Source organism: Oncorhynchus kisutch, unplaced genomic scaffold (genome assembly GCF_002021735.2).
Source record: "Oncorhynchus kisutch isolate 150728-3 unplaced genomic scaffold, Okis_V2 scaffold534, whole genome shotgun sequence".
NCBI classification, from domain to species: domain Eukaryota; kingdom Metazoa; phylum Chordata; class Actinopteri; order Salmoniformes; family Salmonidae; genus Oncorhynchus; species Oncorhynchus kisutch.
In genome coordinates, this window is record NW_022262479.1 from 130,167 (window position 1) to 147,445 (window position 17,279).

Genomic DNA, 17,279 nt, shown 5'->3' on the forward strand with positions numbered 1-17,279 from the left:
GGTTTGGCACATTTGTTAGTGAATTGATTTGGTGTAAAACCAATAAAGGCATATAAAAGCACACACACACATGTCTAATTATATCTCTTTTATAGATACAAGCCATGACATTTTCTACATGCATCCATGTCCATTGTATACTGTACATTCTATTGATTTGACTCCCATTGACTACCAGTAGTTTGCTGCTTTAAATGAATAGAGGATCAATATCAAATGTTTTGCTGATCAACTGTTTCATCAACCTTCCCATTATTATGTTCCACATGTATTTTTCATTTCTTTTGAATCATTCAGAATGACTGTCTGAATCTTGTCAGACAGCCTCCTATCCTAAGATGGTGGGCCTCCTTTCCTCTCTGCTCACCTACTAACCCCCTGTGTTATGAGACAGATTCCATATCATGAACCAAATGTAAAAGCAACTTTATCAAACACATCATGATCTTGATTGGTGGCCAACGTGGGAAATCCTCTCTTCCAGGGGATTTGCTGCAGCTTTGGGTTTGTTGCATTGATTCACCAGGCCTGTGAAGAGCATACACAACCTTGTTGAAGTTACATAAGAGGAGAGAGACTTACCACAACTAATGTCAGTATTTATGGGACTGGCCTCACCATTTCTTGATTCTATTCATGTATATCTGACACTGAGAAAACCTCCATTGAAGTTTGCTTGAGTTTAATACCTGTGCAGAGATCCATAAACACTTACCAAATATTAGTTTAGCTGGTAACCTAAATGGGATGACATTGTAGTTAATATTTAGTCTCTTATGAGGCTTACAGTAGCATATTCAGTAACTGGCATGTACAACTATTGTAACTTAAAGACAATATGTTTTCACACTTGACAAAAACCTGTGTAGAATGTGTTTCAGTTGATTATATTCTCTATCCTACTGTTGCATTAGACTTACATCTGCCTGCGGTTAAATATCCTCTCTGACATTCAACATTTGCAACAAGACGACGACCCCTGTAACCCGTTTGTTTACAGTTCCATGTCTGACGTCCTTCCTTTACAAACATATCCTGTGTAAGATCCAGCCAATGATGATGCCATGTGTCCAGTTTGCAGCCCACTTTGTAAAAAGAGAATGAATATAAAAGTGGTTAATGAACGTTTATACATTGAGTTTGTGATAATATATTTTTATAAGGACTCATTTACAGTAGACTTTAAACATAATAAATAAACAAAATTAAAAATAATTGATAAACAAAGAAAACATTGTGTTAATTAAGTACTGTATAATCTGTTTCTTTGTGTTGTGTGTAGTTCATCATACATACATGCACATCTGCCAATTGCCACTTGTCCATTCTGACATTGAACATCAGCAACAAAAGGTCGTTGCCAAGAATCAGTTACTTTACAGAGAAGTGTCTGACTCTCTCCTTCCTTCACAAACATATCTTTTGTAAGATCCAGCATGTCAAAAGTCATTTTGTCAATGGTACAGGGAGCTGGTATATAAAGAGTTGATATAAGAGTGTTAACGAAGGTTGATATATTATGAGACCAGACAATTAGATGTGTGATGTTATCTTGCTAATTTTAGCAAGTGATTAATTGACTTACCTTTACAAATGGGGAGCTCTGACCACCTTTGATCATTATAACACATCACTTGCTCTGGGCCCACAAGTTTATAATAGTTAATGCATGTGAAGGTCAGTGCCATTCGATTTCTGTCAGAGTCACTGATAAAATCCCCATTATCAACTGTTGGCTTCTCTCCACACCTATCAACTGAACAACACACACAGCTCTTCAGGATTACAAAAATAATGCTCATATTGTTCTGAGACATTTCAGGTCATAATCCAGGCCACTGTCAGTTGAAAGGAATTGTGGTAAAAAATGTACTTTAAGCATCCATGTATAATGCATTATGATTCAGCTATAATGCATTATAAGATGTGTCATTAGCATATTCGATCCCTGGATGTCCCCTGGATTTTGTGTTTTACTTGTAACCCTGGTTGTTCTAAAAAGAAAATGGTAAAACACTTCATTGTGAGGTGAAATATAAGGGCTGGACATGCAGATAAATGAAAGTCAGATAAATAAAAAGCCCATTTTTGCTGGGGTCTCAGCACTGATGGGGTTAAAGTCTCGTTATAACACAATATAAAGGCTTGTTACAAATTATAAAGCATCACACTTGGAAGATTTAAGTAAGTGTTCCTGGACTAGCTTCTGTTTGGTTCACTAAATAAGATTATAATATTAAGTCTAATGCTGAAAAGCGGAAAACAGAAAGCTTGAATTACCAGGTAAAAATGGACCACCAGGTTGTGGTCTGGCAGAGGGTCTGACATTGGGTGAGGCCTCATCACCTGTTGGAGACAGTTACAGCAGATATCTGTAAAAATGAAGCTGCAATGAGACATTAGACATTGGAAACCACAAGACATAATAAATATATTGATTCTACAGCAGTTTTTTCCGTCATTTACTTTTTCTGAATTCGTTTTTGGATTGAGGCCATGAAATTTAGGAGTCTGATCAATCTGTATCTTGGAAATGCAGCATTACAGCCTGATGAAATTGAAAGGCAATGTTCCTGCTTTAGCGAAGACTACATTCACGGTAAACTCTGCATATGTCGACTCAATCGGAAATTACCTTTAAATTTGTAACGTGCAGCTGGCCCCGAACAGATCGGCACGTTTTGCTCTTCATTGTAATCAGAGGGCTGATATCAATACTGTACATGCCAGTCTCTATTGGCTGAGAGTTGAGGAAAGACTGACTGCATCACTTCTTCTTTTATTAAGAAACATTAAGGTGTTGAAAATCCCAAATTGTTTCCATAGTCAACCCAGCTCTTCCACACACACTTATGCCACCAGGGGTATTTCACAGTCCCAAATCCAGAACAAATTCAAGAAAATGTACAGTATTATATAGAGCCCTTATTGGATGGAACTTCCTTTCTTCTCATATTGCTCAAATAAACAGAAAACCTGGTTTCAAAAAACAGATCAAGCAACACCTCGAGGCACAACGCCTATTTGACCTAGATAGTTTGTGTGTATGTATTGATATGTAGGCTACGTGTGCCTTTTTAAAACATTCATGTAGTTCTGTCCTTGAGCCGTTTTTGTCTATTGATGTTCTGTATCATGTCGTTCTGTATTATGTTTCATGTTCTGTGTTTGAGAGTAGCTTTGCTTTTGCAACAACTTATGGGGATCCTAATAAAATACCAACAAAATAATTTCCAAAAACCTGTAATGTTTCAGCGATCCAGACTGAATAGAGACATAAGGGTCTCTTACAAATAACATTGTAAATTCACAGTATATATTTAATGAATTAACCTGTGTATTTAATTAATGAATTATACTGCTCCGTTTTATATTAAGTTGGATCTCCTGCACCTGACTTCCCTGCCACCAGGACGCACCCTTACACTCTGTTCAATCAATATCAGGGAAATGCAGAGTTACAGCCTGATGGAAATTTAAAGGCAATGTTACGTGCATTTGTCAGCTCAATCAGAAATCTGCTTTCCGTTTGTAATGCGCAACATGTAACGCTTTAGCAATTTAGTACTGCTCTCTTCAGTGACACAAAAATACAGGACAGATGTCAAATGCAGAAATCAGTTGGATCTTAAAGGGATAGTGTGAGATTTTAAGCCCTGCTTCGATTTACCCAAATCAAGATGAAGTAATGGTTAAAAATGGTATATCTCTGCGTCCAGAATGAAGGAAGACAAGGGTAGTTGTGCGAGTCAATAACTGGAAGTCTACCGGAACGGATAGCATGCTCAAGTTCATCTCACTCAGGGTAAGCAGGAACAGGGCTTATTTGCCCAAATCTGGCGCAATCCCTTTAAGTCAGTACTCACTGCATGTGGGGGCGGAGGTCCATTCTCCTAAAAGGCAGACTACATCTGCTTTCCCTTCCATTATGTAGGATCTTTTACATTTATAAACCACTTTTGATCCATTACTAAAGTTGTTATGATATTGTTGAACAACGGTTGCATGGTTCACTTGAGGAGGTGCATCACAAGAACGACTGGCTGTGAAGATACAGTACAAACAATGATTAGTAAGCGAATAAAGGACAACAAAGTACAAGAGATGATAGTACTGAACGTTGTTCACAACACAAGTGTATCATATGTCCTGTCACACCAACATCCCCTCTTTCCTGTACCGAAAGGGATAGTTTTCTGAGTTTTTACACCACTCTTACATAAGCCCCTTTGCTATAGATCAAGGTTAGAGCAGACAGTACTTACCCGTACACCGAGGAGTATCAGACCATCTACCATTCTCACATGTAATCATCCCCCACCAGCCTTCCATTGGTGTTTTCAGACCTTTATCGCAGGCATAAGTCAAAGTCATGCCATCCTGGTACATGTTCTGCTCCGGGTCAACAAAGCCATTGTCCAGTTGGGGTCTTTGACAGCCTTTTCCAGATTCTTGAGCTGGAAAATGACAGAAAATACATTTATTGTTATGCATCATCTGTCTGCACAATGACCTTTGTTCAACAAATACAGTGTATCTTGGATAAGGAATGTATAGATGAGTGTTTCTGCCCTGTACTAGGCCTTTTTATTAGTTACACGTTACACCACATATAGGCACTGCCTATAAAACATCAGTGCTCACAACTCCTTGAATGTGTAAAGAATACTAAACGCAATCTTCATTGAATGAATAGTTAGTGTTTATCAAAATGTCTTACCTTTAACACCGTAGGACCAGATGTGTAGTACAATAATCACAGACAGTGGTATTTCCTTCATTCTCTGTCCTCTGGTGTTACATGTACACTGAGAAATGAATTAACTGGAGTCTGCGTCTGAGTTGGGGCTTTTTAAATTCAACCAAGGTAATTATTGTCAGGGGTGGATCTTAAACTTGTGCCTTTGGGCAGCACTGTGGAAAAATACAAGATGTCACAATTAAGGCTTTTTATTACAGTGGAAAAAAAGTGAATTAATTAACATTTAATTATTGTCATTGTTCATGTAATGAACTAAGGATTGTTTAAATCTGAAATTATGTGTTTAATTATTTTTGTTGTTGACAGTTTCATGTTAAATCCCATTAAACTGTCAAATGGGCCAACCACTAGTTCCAAATATTTCTTATGTTCTGTAAATGTCTCACCAAAGTTATTAGTATTTGATCATTTTGAGACTGTTTCAGATGCATCCATGTTGAGAAATGTAAATGACTGATATCATTGAAGGAGACATATTGATCATTTGTTAACAATTTCTTTGAGGAAATGTCCATGATTAAGGTCCCGTGAAAAACTATGCATCCACACACAAATAATGTGGTGTTAAGATATGAACTAATCAATGGTTGACACCTGTGTAGTTTTGATGGAGAAATTTGATTTAAAGAGATATATACAGGCTATATACAGTAGAGAGGCTTTATACAGTAGCGAGGCTCTATACAGTAGAGAGGCTCTATACAGTAGAGAGGCTATATACAGTAGTGAGGCTATATACAGTAGAGAGGCTATATACAGTAGTGAGGCTATATACAGTAGAGGGGCTACATACAGTAGTGAGGCTATATATAGTAGAGATGCTATATACAGTAGTGAGGCTATATACAGTAGAGGGGCTACATACAGTAGTGAGGCTATATACAGTAGAGAGGCTATATACAGTAGCGAGGCTATATACAGTAGAGAGGCTATATACATTAGAGAGGCTATATACAGTAGAGAGGCTATATACAGTAGTGAGGCTATATACAGTAGAGGGGCTACATACAGTAGTGAGGCTATATAGTAGAGATGCTATATACAGTAGTGAGGCTATATAGAGTAGAGAGGCTATATACAGTAGTGAGGCTTTATACATTAGAGAGGCTATATACAGTAGCAAGGCTTTTTACAGTAGAGAGGCTTTATACAGTAGAGAGGCTATATACAGTAGAGAGGCTATATACAGTAGTGAGGCTACATACAGTAGAGCGGCTATATAGAGTAGAGAGGCTATATACAGTAGAGAGGCTACATACAGTAGAGATGCTATATACAGTAGAGAGGCTACATACAGTAGTGAGGCTACATACAGTAGAGAGGCTATATACAGTAGAGATGTTATATACAGTAAAGAGGCTATATACAGTAGAGAGGCTATATACAGTAGAGAGGCTATATACAGTAGTGAGGCTACATACAGTAGAGAGGCTATATAGAGTAGAGAGGCTATATACAGTAGAGAGGCTATATACAGTAGAGAGGCTACATACAGTAGAGAGGCTATATAGAGTAGAGAGGCTATATACAGTAGAGAGGCTATATACAGTAGAGAGGCTACATACAGTAGAGAGGCTATATACAGTAGAGAGGCTATATACAGTAGAGAGGCTATATACAGTAGAGAGGTTATTTACAGTAGTGAGGCTATATACAGTAGAGAGGCTATATACAGTAGCGAGGCTACATACAGTAGAGAGGCTATATACAGTAGTGAGGCTATATACAGTAGAGAGGCTATATACAGTAGAGAGGCTATATACAGTAGAGAGGCTATATAGAGGCAACGGTTATTGGGGCTAATTGAGGTATTATGTACATGTAGGTGTGGTTAACGTGACTGTGTATACATGGTAAACAGAGAGTAGCAGCAGCGTAAACCTTCTTATATGGATTCCATATTGTCAGACTGTCTTCATTATACTATTCAAACTATTAAAACATGTTTAATAGTCATTTCGGTCTTTTGTTCTACTGAATATGCTTCTGGATGGTTAGTTGTTGGTTAAGTGTCAACTGTTGATGTGTGTTGGGTTTGGCACATTTGTTAGTGAATTGATTTGGTGTAAAACCAATAAAGGCATATAAAAGCACACACACACATGTCTAATTATATCTCTTTTATAGATACAAGCCATGACATTTTCTACATGCATCCATGTCCATTGTATACTGTACATTCTATTGATTTGACTCCCATTGACTACCAGTAGTTTGCTGCTTTAAATGAATAGAGGATCAATATCAAATGTTTTGCTGATCAACTGTTTCATCAACCTTCCCATTATTATGTTCCACATGTATTTTTCATTTCTTTTGAATCATTCAGAATGACTGTCTGAATCTTGTCAGACAGCCTCCTATCCTAAGATGGTGGGCCTCCTTTCCTCTCTGCTCACCTACTAACCCCCTGTGTTATGAGACAGATTCCATATCATGAACCAAATGTAAAAGCAACTTTATCAAACACATCATGATCTTGATTGGTGGCCAACGTGGGAAATCCTCTCTTCCAGGGGATTTGCTGCAGCTTTGGGTTTGTTGCATTGATTCACCAGGCCTGTGAAGAGCATACACAACCTTGTTGAAGTTACATAAGAGGAGAGAGACTTACCACAACTAATGTCAGTATTTATGGGACTGGCCTCACCATTTCTTGATTCTATTCATGTATATCTGACACTGAGAAAACCTCCATTGAAGTTTGCTTGAGTTTAATACCTGTGCAGAGATCCATAAACACTTACCAAATATTAGTTTAGCTGGTAACCTAAATGGGATGACATTGTAGTTAATATTTAGTCTCTTATGAGGCTTACAGTAGCATATTCAGTAACTGGCATGTACAACTATTGTAACTTAAAGACAATATGTTTTCACACTTGACAAAAACCTGTGTAGAATGTGTTTCAGTTGATTATATTCTCTATCCTACTGTTGCATTAGACTTACATCTGCCTGCCCTTAAATATCCTCTCTGACATTCAACATTTGCAACAAGACGACGACCCCTGTAATCCTTTTGATTACAGTTCCATGTCTGACGTCCTTCCTTTACAAACATATCCTGTGTAAGACCCAGCCAATGATGATGCCATCTGTCCAGTTTGCAGCCCACTTTGTAAAAAGAGAATGAATATAAAAGTGGTTAATGAACGTTTATACATTGAGTTTGTGATAATATATTTTTATAAGGACTCATTTACAGTAGACTTTAAACATAATAAACTAAACAAAATTATAAACCATTGATAAACAAAGAAAACATTGTGTTAATTAAGTACTGTATAATCTGTTTCTTTGTGTTGTGTGTAGTTCATCATACATACATGCACATCTGCCAATTGCCACTTGTCCATTCTGACATTGAACATCAGCAACAAAAGGTCGTTGCCAAGCATCAGTTATTTTACAGAGAAGTGTCTGACTCTCTCCTTCCTTCACAAACATATCTTTTGTAAGATCCAGCAGGTCATAAGTAATTTTGTCAATGGTACAGGGAGCTGGTATATAAAGAGTTGATATAAGAGTGTTAACGAAGGTTGATATATTATGAGACCAGACAATTAGATGTGTGATGTTATCTTGCTAATTTTAGCAAGTGATTAATTGACTTACCTTTACAAATGGGGAGCTCTGACCACCTTTGATCATTATGACACATCACTTGCTCTGGGCCCACAAGTTTATAATAGTTAATGCATGTGAAGGTCAGTGCCATTCGATTTCTGTCAGAGTCACTGATAAAATCCCCATTATCAACTGTTGGCTTCTCTCCACACCTATCAACTGAACAACACACACAGCTCTTCAGGATTACAAAAATAATGCTCATATTGTTCTGAGACATTTCAGGTCATAATCCAGGCCACTGTCAGTTGAAAGGAATTGTGGTAAAAAATGTACTTTAAGCATCCATGTATAATGCATTATGATTCAGCTATAATGCATTATAAGATGTGTCATTAGCATATTCGATCCCTGGATGTCCCCTGGATTTTGTGTTTTACTTGTAACCCTGGTTGTTCTAAAAAGAAAATGGTAAAACACTTCATTGTGAGGTGAAATATAAGGGCTGGACATGCAGATAAATGAAAGTCAGATAAATAAAAAGCCCATTTTTGCTGGGGTCTCAGCACTGATGGGGTTAAAGTCTCGTTATAACACAATATAAAGGCTTGTTACAAATTATAAAGCATCACACTTGGAAGATTTAAGTAAGTGTTCCTGGACTAGCTTCTGTTTGGTTCACTAAATAAGATTATAATATTAAGTCTAATGCTGAAAAGCGGAAAACAGAAAGCTTGAATTACCAGGTAAAAATGGACCACCAGGTTGTGGTCTGGCAGAGGGTCTGACATTGGGTGAGGCCTCATCACCTGTTGGAGACAGTTACAGCAGATATCTGTAAAAATGAAGCTGCAATGAGACATTAGACATTGGAAACCACAAGACATAATAAATATATTGATTCTACAGCTGTTTTTTCCGTCATTTACTTTTTCTGCATTCGTTTTTGGATTGAGGCCATGAAACTTAGGAGTCTGATCAATCTGTATCGTGGAAATGTAGCATTACAGCCTGATGAAATTGAAAGGCAATGTTCCTGCTTTAGCGAAGACTACATTCACGGTAAACTCTGCATATGTCGACTCAATCGGAAATTACCTTTAAATTTGTAACGTGCAGCTGGCCCCGAATAGATCGGCACGTTTTGCTCTTCATTGTAATCAGAGGGCTGATATCAATACTATACATGCCAGTCTCTATTGGCTGAGAGTTGAGGAAAGACTGACTGCATCACTTCTTCTTTTATTAAGAAACATTAAGGTGTTGAAAATCCCAAATTGTTTCCATAGTCAACCCAGCTCTTCCACACACACTTATGCCACCAGGGGCATTTCACAGTCCCAAATCCAGAACAAATTCAAGAAAATGTACAGTATTATATAGAGCCCTTATTGGATGGAACTTCCTTCCTTCACATATTGCTCAAATAAACAGAAAACCTGGTTTCAAAAAACAGATCAAGCAACACCTCGAGGCACAACGCCTATGTGACCTAGATAGTTTGTGTGTATGTATTGATATGTAGGCTACGTGTGCCTTTTTAAAACATTCATGTAGTTCTGTCCCTGAGCTGTTCTTGTCTATTGATGTTCTGTATCATGTCGTTCTGTATTATGTTTCATGTTTTCTGTTGGACCCCCAGGAAGAGTAGCTGCTGCTTTTGCAACAGCTAATGGGGATCCTAATAAAATACCAACAAAATAATTACCAAAAACCTGTAACGTTTCAGCGATCCAGACTGAATAGAGACATAAGGGTCTCTTACAAATAACATTGTGTCACGCCTTGGTCATAGCGTTTTGTGTTTTCGTTATATATTTTGGTCAGGCCAGGGTGTGACATGGGTTTATGTGTTTGGTTTCGTATTGGGGTTTTATAGGATTTGGGATTGCTATGATTAGGGGTGTGTCTAGTTAGGCTTGGCTGCCTGAGGCGGTTCTCAATCTAGTGTCAGGTGATTCTCGTTGCCTCTGATTGGGAACCGTATTTAGGTAGCCTGGGTTTCGCTTTGTATTTCGTGGGTGATTGTTCCAGTCTCTGTGTAGTTTCACCAGATAGGCTGTAATTAGGTTTCACGTTCCGTTTGTTGTTTTTTGTATTTATTCAGTTATTTCATGTATCGTTCCGTTTTCCTTCATTAAAGTATCATGAGTAACCACCACGCTGCATTTCGGTCCTCTCTTTCAACAAACGAAGAACGCCGTTACAGAATCACCCACAACACACGGACCGAGCAGCGTGGTAACAGGCAGCGACAGCAGGAGCAGCGAAAGGAGGACGTTATGGACAGCAATGGCATGGAGTATACGACGTGGGAAGAAATCGACAGGTGGGCGGCCGACCCAGAGAGAGTGCAGGAGCCCGCCTGGGATTCGCTAGAGCAGTGCGAAGAGGGCTATAGGCGAATGGAGTCGAAAAAAAAGACACGGCGGCGCAGAGCGAAACCCGAAAGTCACCCCAAGAAATGTATTGGGGGGGGGCTCAGAGGGAGAGTGGATGAGTCGGGTGTCAGACCTAAGCCAACTCTCCCTGCTAATCGTGAAGAGCAGTTGCAGTGGGAGAGGCTGCATCACTTGGAGAATTGGACATGGGAGGAGGAACTGGACGGAAAAGGACCCTGGGCTCAGCCTGGAGAATATCGCCGTCCCAAGGAAGAACTAGAGGCTGCTAAAGCGGAGAGGCGCTGGTATGAAGAGGCAGCAGGGCGACGCGGATGGAAGTCTAGGAGTCGGCCCCAAAAATGTATTGGGGGGGGGGCTTACAGGGAGTATGGCTATGCCAGGTAGGAGACCTGCGCAAACTCCCTGTGCTTACCGGGGGGCTAAAGAGACCGGGCAGGCACCGTGCTATGCTAGTGAGCGCACGGTGTCTCCAGTGCGGGTGCATAGCCCGGTACGGTTCATACCAGCCCTTCGTATTGGCCGGGCTAGAGTGGGCATCGAGCCAGGTAAGCTTGGGCAGGCTCGGTGGCTCAAGAGCTCCAGTGCGCGTGCACGGTCCGGTCTATCCAGAGCCACCTCCACACACCAGTCCTCCGGTAGCAGCTCCCCGCACCAGGCTTCCTGTGCGTGTCCTCGCTCCAGTATCACCAGTGCCCACACCACGCATCAGGCCTACAGTGCGCCTCGCCTCTTTTGCGCTTTCGGAGTCTCCCGCCTGTTCAGCGCAGCCAGCGTTTTCCTCCTCTCCTGCGCTGTCGGAGTCTCCCGCCTGTTCAGCGCTTCCAGAGCCTTCCTGCTCTACAGCGCTGCCGGAGCCTCCTGCCTGCATGAAGCAGCCTGAGCTGCCAGTCTGCAAGGAGCTGTCAGTCTGCAAGGAGCTGTCAGCCTGCATGGAGCAGTCAGAGCTGTCAGTCTGCAAGGAGCTGCCAGTCTGCAAGGAGCTGTCAGTCTGCAAGGAGCTGACAGTCTGCAGGGAGCTGTCAGCCTGCATGGAGCAGTCAGAGCTGTCAGTCTGCAAAGAGCTGCCAGTCTGCAGGGAGCTGTCAGTCTGCAAGGAGCTGTCAGCCTGCATGGAGCAGTCAGAGCTGTCAGTCTGCAAGGAGCTGTCAGTCTGCAAGGAGCTGTCAGCCTGCATGGAGCAGTCAGAGCTGTCAGTCTGCAAGGAGCTGCCAGTCTGCAAGGAGCTGCCAGTCTGCAAGGAGCTGCCAGTCTGCAAGGAGCTGTCAGTCTGCAAGGAGCAGTCAGAGCTGTCAGTCTGCATGAAGCAGCCAGAGCTGCCAGTCTGCAAGCAGCTGTCAGCCTGCATGGAGCAGTCAGAGCTGTCAGTCTGCATAGAGCAGCTAGATCCGCCAGTCAGCCATGATCTTCTAGATCTGCCAGTCAACCAGATTCTTCCAGATCAGCCTGTCAACCAGAATCTTCCAGATCAGCCTGTCAACCAGAATCTTCCAGATCTGCTAGTCAACCTGAATCTTCCAGATCCGCCAGCCAGCCAGGATCTACCGGAGCCTACTACCTACCTGAGCTTCCTCTCAGTACTGGGCTTCCTCTCAGTTCCGGGCTGCCCCTCAGTTCCGGGCTGCCCCTCAGTTCCGGGCTGCCCCTCAGTCCCGAGCTGCCCCTCAGTCCCGAGCTGCCCCTCAGTCCCGAGCTGCCCCTCAGTCCCGAGCTCCCCCTCAGTCCCGAGCTGCCCCTCAGTCCCGAGATGCCCCTCAGTCACGAGCTGCTCCTCAGTTCTGTGGGGTTCTGGGTGAGGACTATTAGGCCATGGTCGGCGGCGAGGGTGGATTATCCCAGGACACGAAGGGGAGGACCTATGACATTTATGGAGTGGGGTCCACGTCCCGAGCCGGAGCCGCCACCATGGACAGACGCCCACCCGGACCCTCCCTATGGTTTTGAGGTGCGTCCGGGAGTCCGCACCTTGGGGGGGGGGGGGGTTCTGTCACGCCTTGGTCATAGTGTTTTGTGTTTTCGTTATATATTTTGGTCAGGCCAGCGTGTGACATGGGTTTATGTGTTTGGTTTCGTATTGGAGTTTTATAGGATTTGGGATTGCTATGAATAGGGGTGTGTCTAGTTAGGCTTGGCTGCCTGAGGCGGTTCTCAATCTAGTGTCAGGTGATTCTCGTTGCCTCTGATTGGGAACCGTATTTAGGTAGCCTGGGTTTCGCTTTGTATTTCGTGGGTGATTGTTCCAGTCTCTGTGTAGTTTCACCAGATAGGCTGTAATTAGGTTTCACGTTCCGTTTGTTGTTTTTTGCATTTATTCAGTTATTTCATGTATCGTTCCGTTTTCCTTCATTAAAGTATCATGAGTAACCACCACGCTGCATTTCGGTCCTCTCTTTCAACAAACGAAGAACGCCGTTACACATTGTAAATTCACACTATGTATTTAATTAATTAACCTGCTAAGACTTAGGTATAGCAGAATATTGTGGCATTACCGCAAAAGGTCTAATCAATGCCAGGTTTGTTACAATATTTATGACTGGCTGAACTAAACTGAAGAATTTCTTATGGAATTTCTCATTCGGATAAGATTACCGCTAGATGTCTTGTGGCCCCCTCCGCTAGATGTGCTGTGGCCCCCTGCGCTAGATGTGCTGTGGCCCCCTGCGCTAGATGTGCTGTGGCCCCCTGCGCTAGATGTGCTGTGGCCCCCTCCGCTAGATGTGCTGTGGCTCCTTCCGCTAGATGTGCCACCATTTCCTCTCGAAGTACTGCTGCCTCCTTCACCTGTTCCACACATGACATGATTAATAACAATAATATGACATGATTAATAACAATAATATGACATGATTAATAACAATAATATGACATGATTAATAACAATAGCTTGAAGGCTGTTCCTACAAACTATACAGTTTTGGCCTCAACTGATGTCAATGACCCAATGTTCATCAGTCTGGGATGTTTTAGAAATATTAGGGGGCACAATTTGTGCAATGTAAAACATCTTATGGAAATGTCACTCACAAAACAAGAAACCTGCAGGTTTCTTTAGCTCGTTTGGCCAGTTACATTGTTCAATATTGCTATTGCCAGTTTATTGCCATTTGGGTAAACAAAGCTGTTCTTGCCTAAGATACAAAATGACTGGTCACTTTTACCTGTGCTGGCCGTCTCTGTGGAGAATGGAGTTCGAACTATTGAGAGGGAGTCAGGAAACAAATATCAATGATTTATTCAGAAGAGTTCAGAAGATAAAACAACCAAGGAAACAGGAGTCACACTTTAAAATGATGTCTCTAATGCCAGGACTTCACTTACTGCATTTGGGACTTGTGGTCCAATCTCCAGATTGGCAAACGCTAGAGTCAGTTCCTTCATAAGTATATGAATCCCGACATTTATAATTTATCTTAGAGCCTTCTTGAAACTTCTCCTGATATTCACTAGTGATAACTGCATTGGTCACAGGAGGAGGTTGTCCACACAAGACCTTTTTTTCTGTAAAGAACCAAGACAGTGGAAACACAGACACTAATACATGCTGCTATGTACAGAGTCTTTCCCATGCGGAACACTGACACGTGCTGCTTTGACTGACAGTCACTGAATGTTTAACAACATGAAGGACAATACAGTGACTAAATGCCACCCTCTGTGGTGAAAGATGTGGAAAAATACAGAATGTAAAGTTTAATTAAATGTCATCAAAAACTCATCGTTATGCCATCGTTATCCTATCACATGGTAGAGCTAAACAAGGGTTTTATACAGAGACAACTCTGAGAACACACTCACCTTCACACAGTGGTAATGTTGTCCAAGTCCCATTCTCACACGTAGCTATGACAGGGCCATTAATTTCATGTGTTCCATCACATTCAAACCTAAATGTTTTTCCATTGGGATACCTTCCATTCACCCCAGGGGTTTCCACTTTAGTATTAGGGTTATCTGGAGCAATGCAGTCGTTCTCATCTGAATAACAAAAACAAAACAACTATAAACATCTTATTGAATGAGGGAGAAAAGCTAGAGTGAGTTTTGAACCAAACAGCATGTCTGTATTTATCTTAAGGTAGACAAAGTAGATGGACTAGTCTATTATCTGTGCCATAAAGATGTATAGACCTTTTCCACTGTCAGGTTTTACCCCGGTGCTTGACCCAAAGTCTCAGGATTTAGTGTTTTCAAAGCTGAAGCCTAAGGGCGGCCCAGAAGGCCATATACACTAAATCAGGGCTGCCAAAGGACAACTGGGGACTTGGGGCAGGGTTTGGATACGTATTGTGATAGCATGTGATGTAGTTGGGAGAGTCCCTTTCAGGAGAGTTCTTGATAGTACTAGTGACCTAGTGCAATTAGGCTGTTGTACAAGAAGTTCCCTACACATTATGAAAAGAAAGCTTAAACAAAGTCATCAACAGTGTTTCCATCTTCACCTGAACAGAAAACGTGTTAATAAGCAATACAAGATTGTTGGTGACTTCCCAGTACAACATGCAGGTATTAACAGTGAGCAGTACACACTGTACTCTATGAGGGCAGCAGGAACTCTAAAAGTCTACCTAAATCTCTAACACCAAATGTTCTCATAATTCATTCATGATAAATTGTTTTTAAAGAATGCTCAAATCACTTACCTATGCACTGAGGTGTGTGGGACCATTTTCTGTTCTCACACTTAACCATCGCCCACCACCCCTCAACCGCAGGTTTCCAACCTTTATCGCAGGCATAGTAAAGGTCCGTGCCATGTTGGTATGTTTCTTCATCCGAGCCAAAATAACCTTGTTTCAGTTTGGGTTTTGGGCAGCTTTGTTGGGAATCTTGCGCTGAAATGGAGTAAACTTGGCCTAATTATCACAGGACCAGTAAAGCAGATAACAACCAGATGACTTTATTGCAGTTTGAATTGTGGTGTTGTGATGCATAAATACAGCACAATCCAAAAGTGTGTGACTTTTCAAAAACCTAATGCAGACGAGTTCATCAGAAAGGGACACTTTTGTATTGTGAATTGTATTTCAGTGTTTGTAAGGTGTTTTAGACATAATTTCAGAACTGTGAACTGTGAACTGTGCCCTATGGTGATAGTGACCAAACACAACATGACAATCAAATACCCAAGTAAGAAAAACACATATCCAAAATCTGTCTTGGGGATTCGACCACAACCAAGGTGCGAGAAAAGCTTATGTTCAGTTGCATTTTGAATGAAACATCCCTTTAACAATTCCAATGCTTGTGAATGACCCTGAAAATTCATGAAAGGCCTTTACCCTGTAATGATCACAATGATGCCATCCACTTAGAAATGTATGAAATGTGAGGCTCACATCTGTAATAGCCCATAGACAACATGGGAGCATAAGGTCCACTTGGTTATTTTAATCAAAATTGCCAACAAAATGAAATAAACTTTTTGTAAAATGAGAAGTGAACGATGTCACGTAACAGAAGCTCTTACCGTGTACTGTGCCGAGACACCAAATCAATAGAACAAAAAACAAGCATTTTGGTTCACCCATTTCCCTACAAAATAGATAACCCCATGCGACTCTGACAAATGCTTACTGCCGAATAAAGTCAACTGGATTTCACAAATAGTTTAGGTCAGCTGTGTGCAAGTTAATCATTGGCTAGGGCAGTTCCAAACTCTAGAGTTTCCAAATAGGCTATGCACTTTTTGGTGCATCTGACTGTGTTTCAAACAAAACATAATTGTTTTGAACAGTAAGGATGTGTAACTGACTTCAATTGAACTGTCTTATAAATAATGCTTCATTATGTGTGAATAAAGATGACTGTTTAGAACTCAGAGATGTCAATAAAGATGACTGTTTAGAACTCAGAGATGTCAATAAAGTCGACTGTTTTGAACTCAGAGATGTCAATAAAGCTGACTGTCTAGAACTCAGAGATGTCAATAAAGATGACTGTTTAGAACTCAGAGATGTCAATAAAGTTGACTGTTTTGAACTCAGAGATGTCAATAAAGCTGACTGTTTTGAACTCAGAGATGTGAAGAAAGCTGACTGTTTTGAACACAGAGATGTGTGTCAAACAGATGTATTCGAGCCTGTCTTATGTAAAGTGTTGGAGAAAATCCTAGCAGAACAGATAATGTCATATCTGGATAAGCATCAGTACTTGCACCAGGAACAATTTGGATTCAGACCAAAATACTCCACTGAAACAGCAAGCTGTGTCCTACTGCAGAACACCAAGAAATCACTGGATGAGGGAAATGTGGTCAGGGAAGTCTTCCTTGACCTGAAAAAGGACTTTGACATAATGAATCACAGGGTACTGCTCTCCAAACTCCATACGTTCAATTTATCAGACAAAGCCATTAGCTGGTTTGGTTTACATCTTGGAAAACCATGTGGTCATCAATAACACTAAATCCACATTTCATGGGACACCAGAGGAAACTGCAGGGTCCCTCTATGAAAAACCTCTATAGGAGCTCCTTCTCATACAGAGGAGCACATGCATGGAACACTTTATCAGAAGAACATTAACTGCTGAAACAGGTTAATACA

The 17,279-nt window shown here is 41.2% G+C and overlaps 1 protein-coding gene and 1 long non-coding RNA gene across 3 annotated transcripts; both read right to left on the bottom strand.

Moving 5' to 3' along the window:
* Positions 1-73: 73 nt before the first annotated feature.
* LOC109871941 (coagulation factor XIII B chain) lies at positions 74-16,790 on the bottom strand. Of its 2 annotated transcripts, none has more exons than XM_020462978.2 (12): positions 16,202-16,327; positions 15,375-15,566; positions 14,530-14,709; positions 14,053-14,232; positions 13,893-13,928; positions 13,324-13,515; positions 9,076-9,141; positions 8,381-8,551; positions 1,297-1,470; positions 921-1,085; positions 716-738; positions 74-528 (listed from the first exon to the last, which is right to left on the bottom strand). In XM_020462978.2, exons 1-11 carry the CDS (start codon positions 16,260-16,262, stop codon positions 722-724), a joined length of 1,434 nt encoding a protein of 477 aa, XP_020318567.2. In that variant the 5' UTR covers positions 16,263-16,327; the 3' UTR covers positions 74-528; positions 716-721. The 2 variants fall into 2 exon arrangements, with proteins under 2 accessions (XP_020318567.2, XP_031671592.1); XM_031815732.1 differs by lacking the exons at positions 74-528; positions 716-738; positions 921-1,085; positions 1,297-1,470 and adding exons at positions 6,868-7,322; positions 7,510-7,532; positions 7,715-7,879; positions 8,092-8,265 and having other exon boundaries at positions 16,202-16,790.
* Positions 1,740-3,860, bottom strand: LOC116360834 (uncharacterized). Its single transcript, XR_004207175.1, has 3 exons — positions 2,636-3,860; positions 2,281-2,372; positions 1,740-1,756 (listed from the first exon to the last, which is right to left on the bottom strand). It is a non-coding gene; the product is annotated as an uncharacterized LOC116360834 (long non-coding RNA).
* Positions 16,791-17,279: the final 489 nt, after the last annotated feature.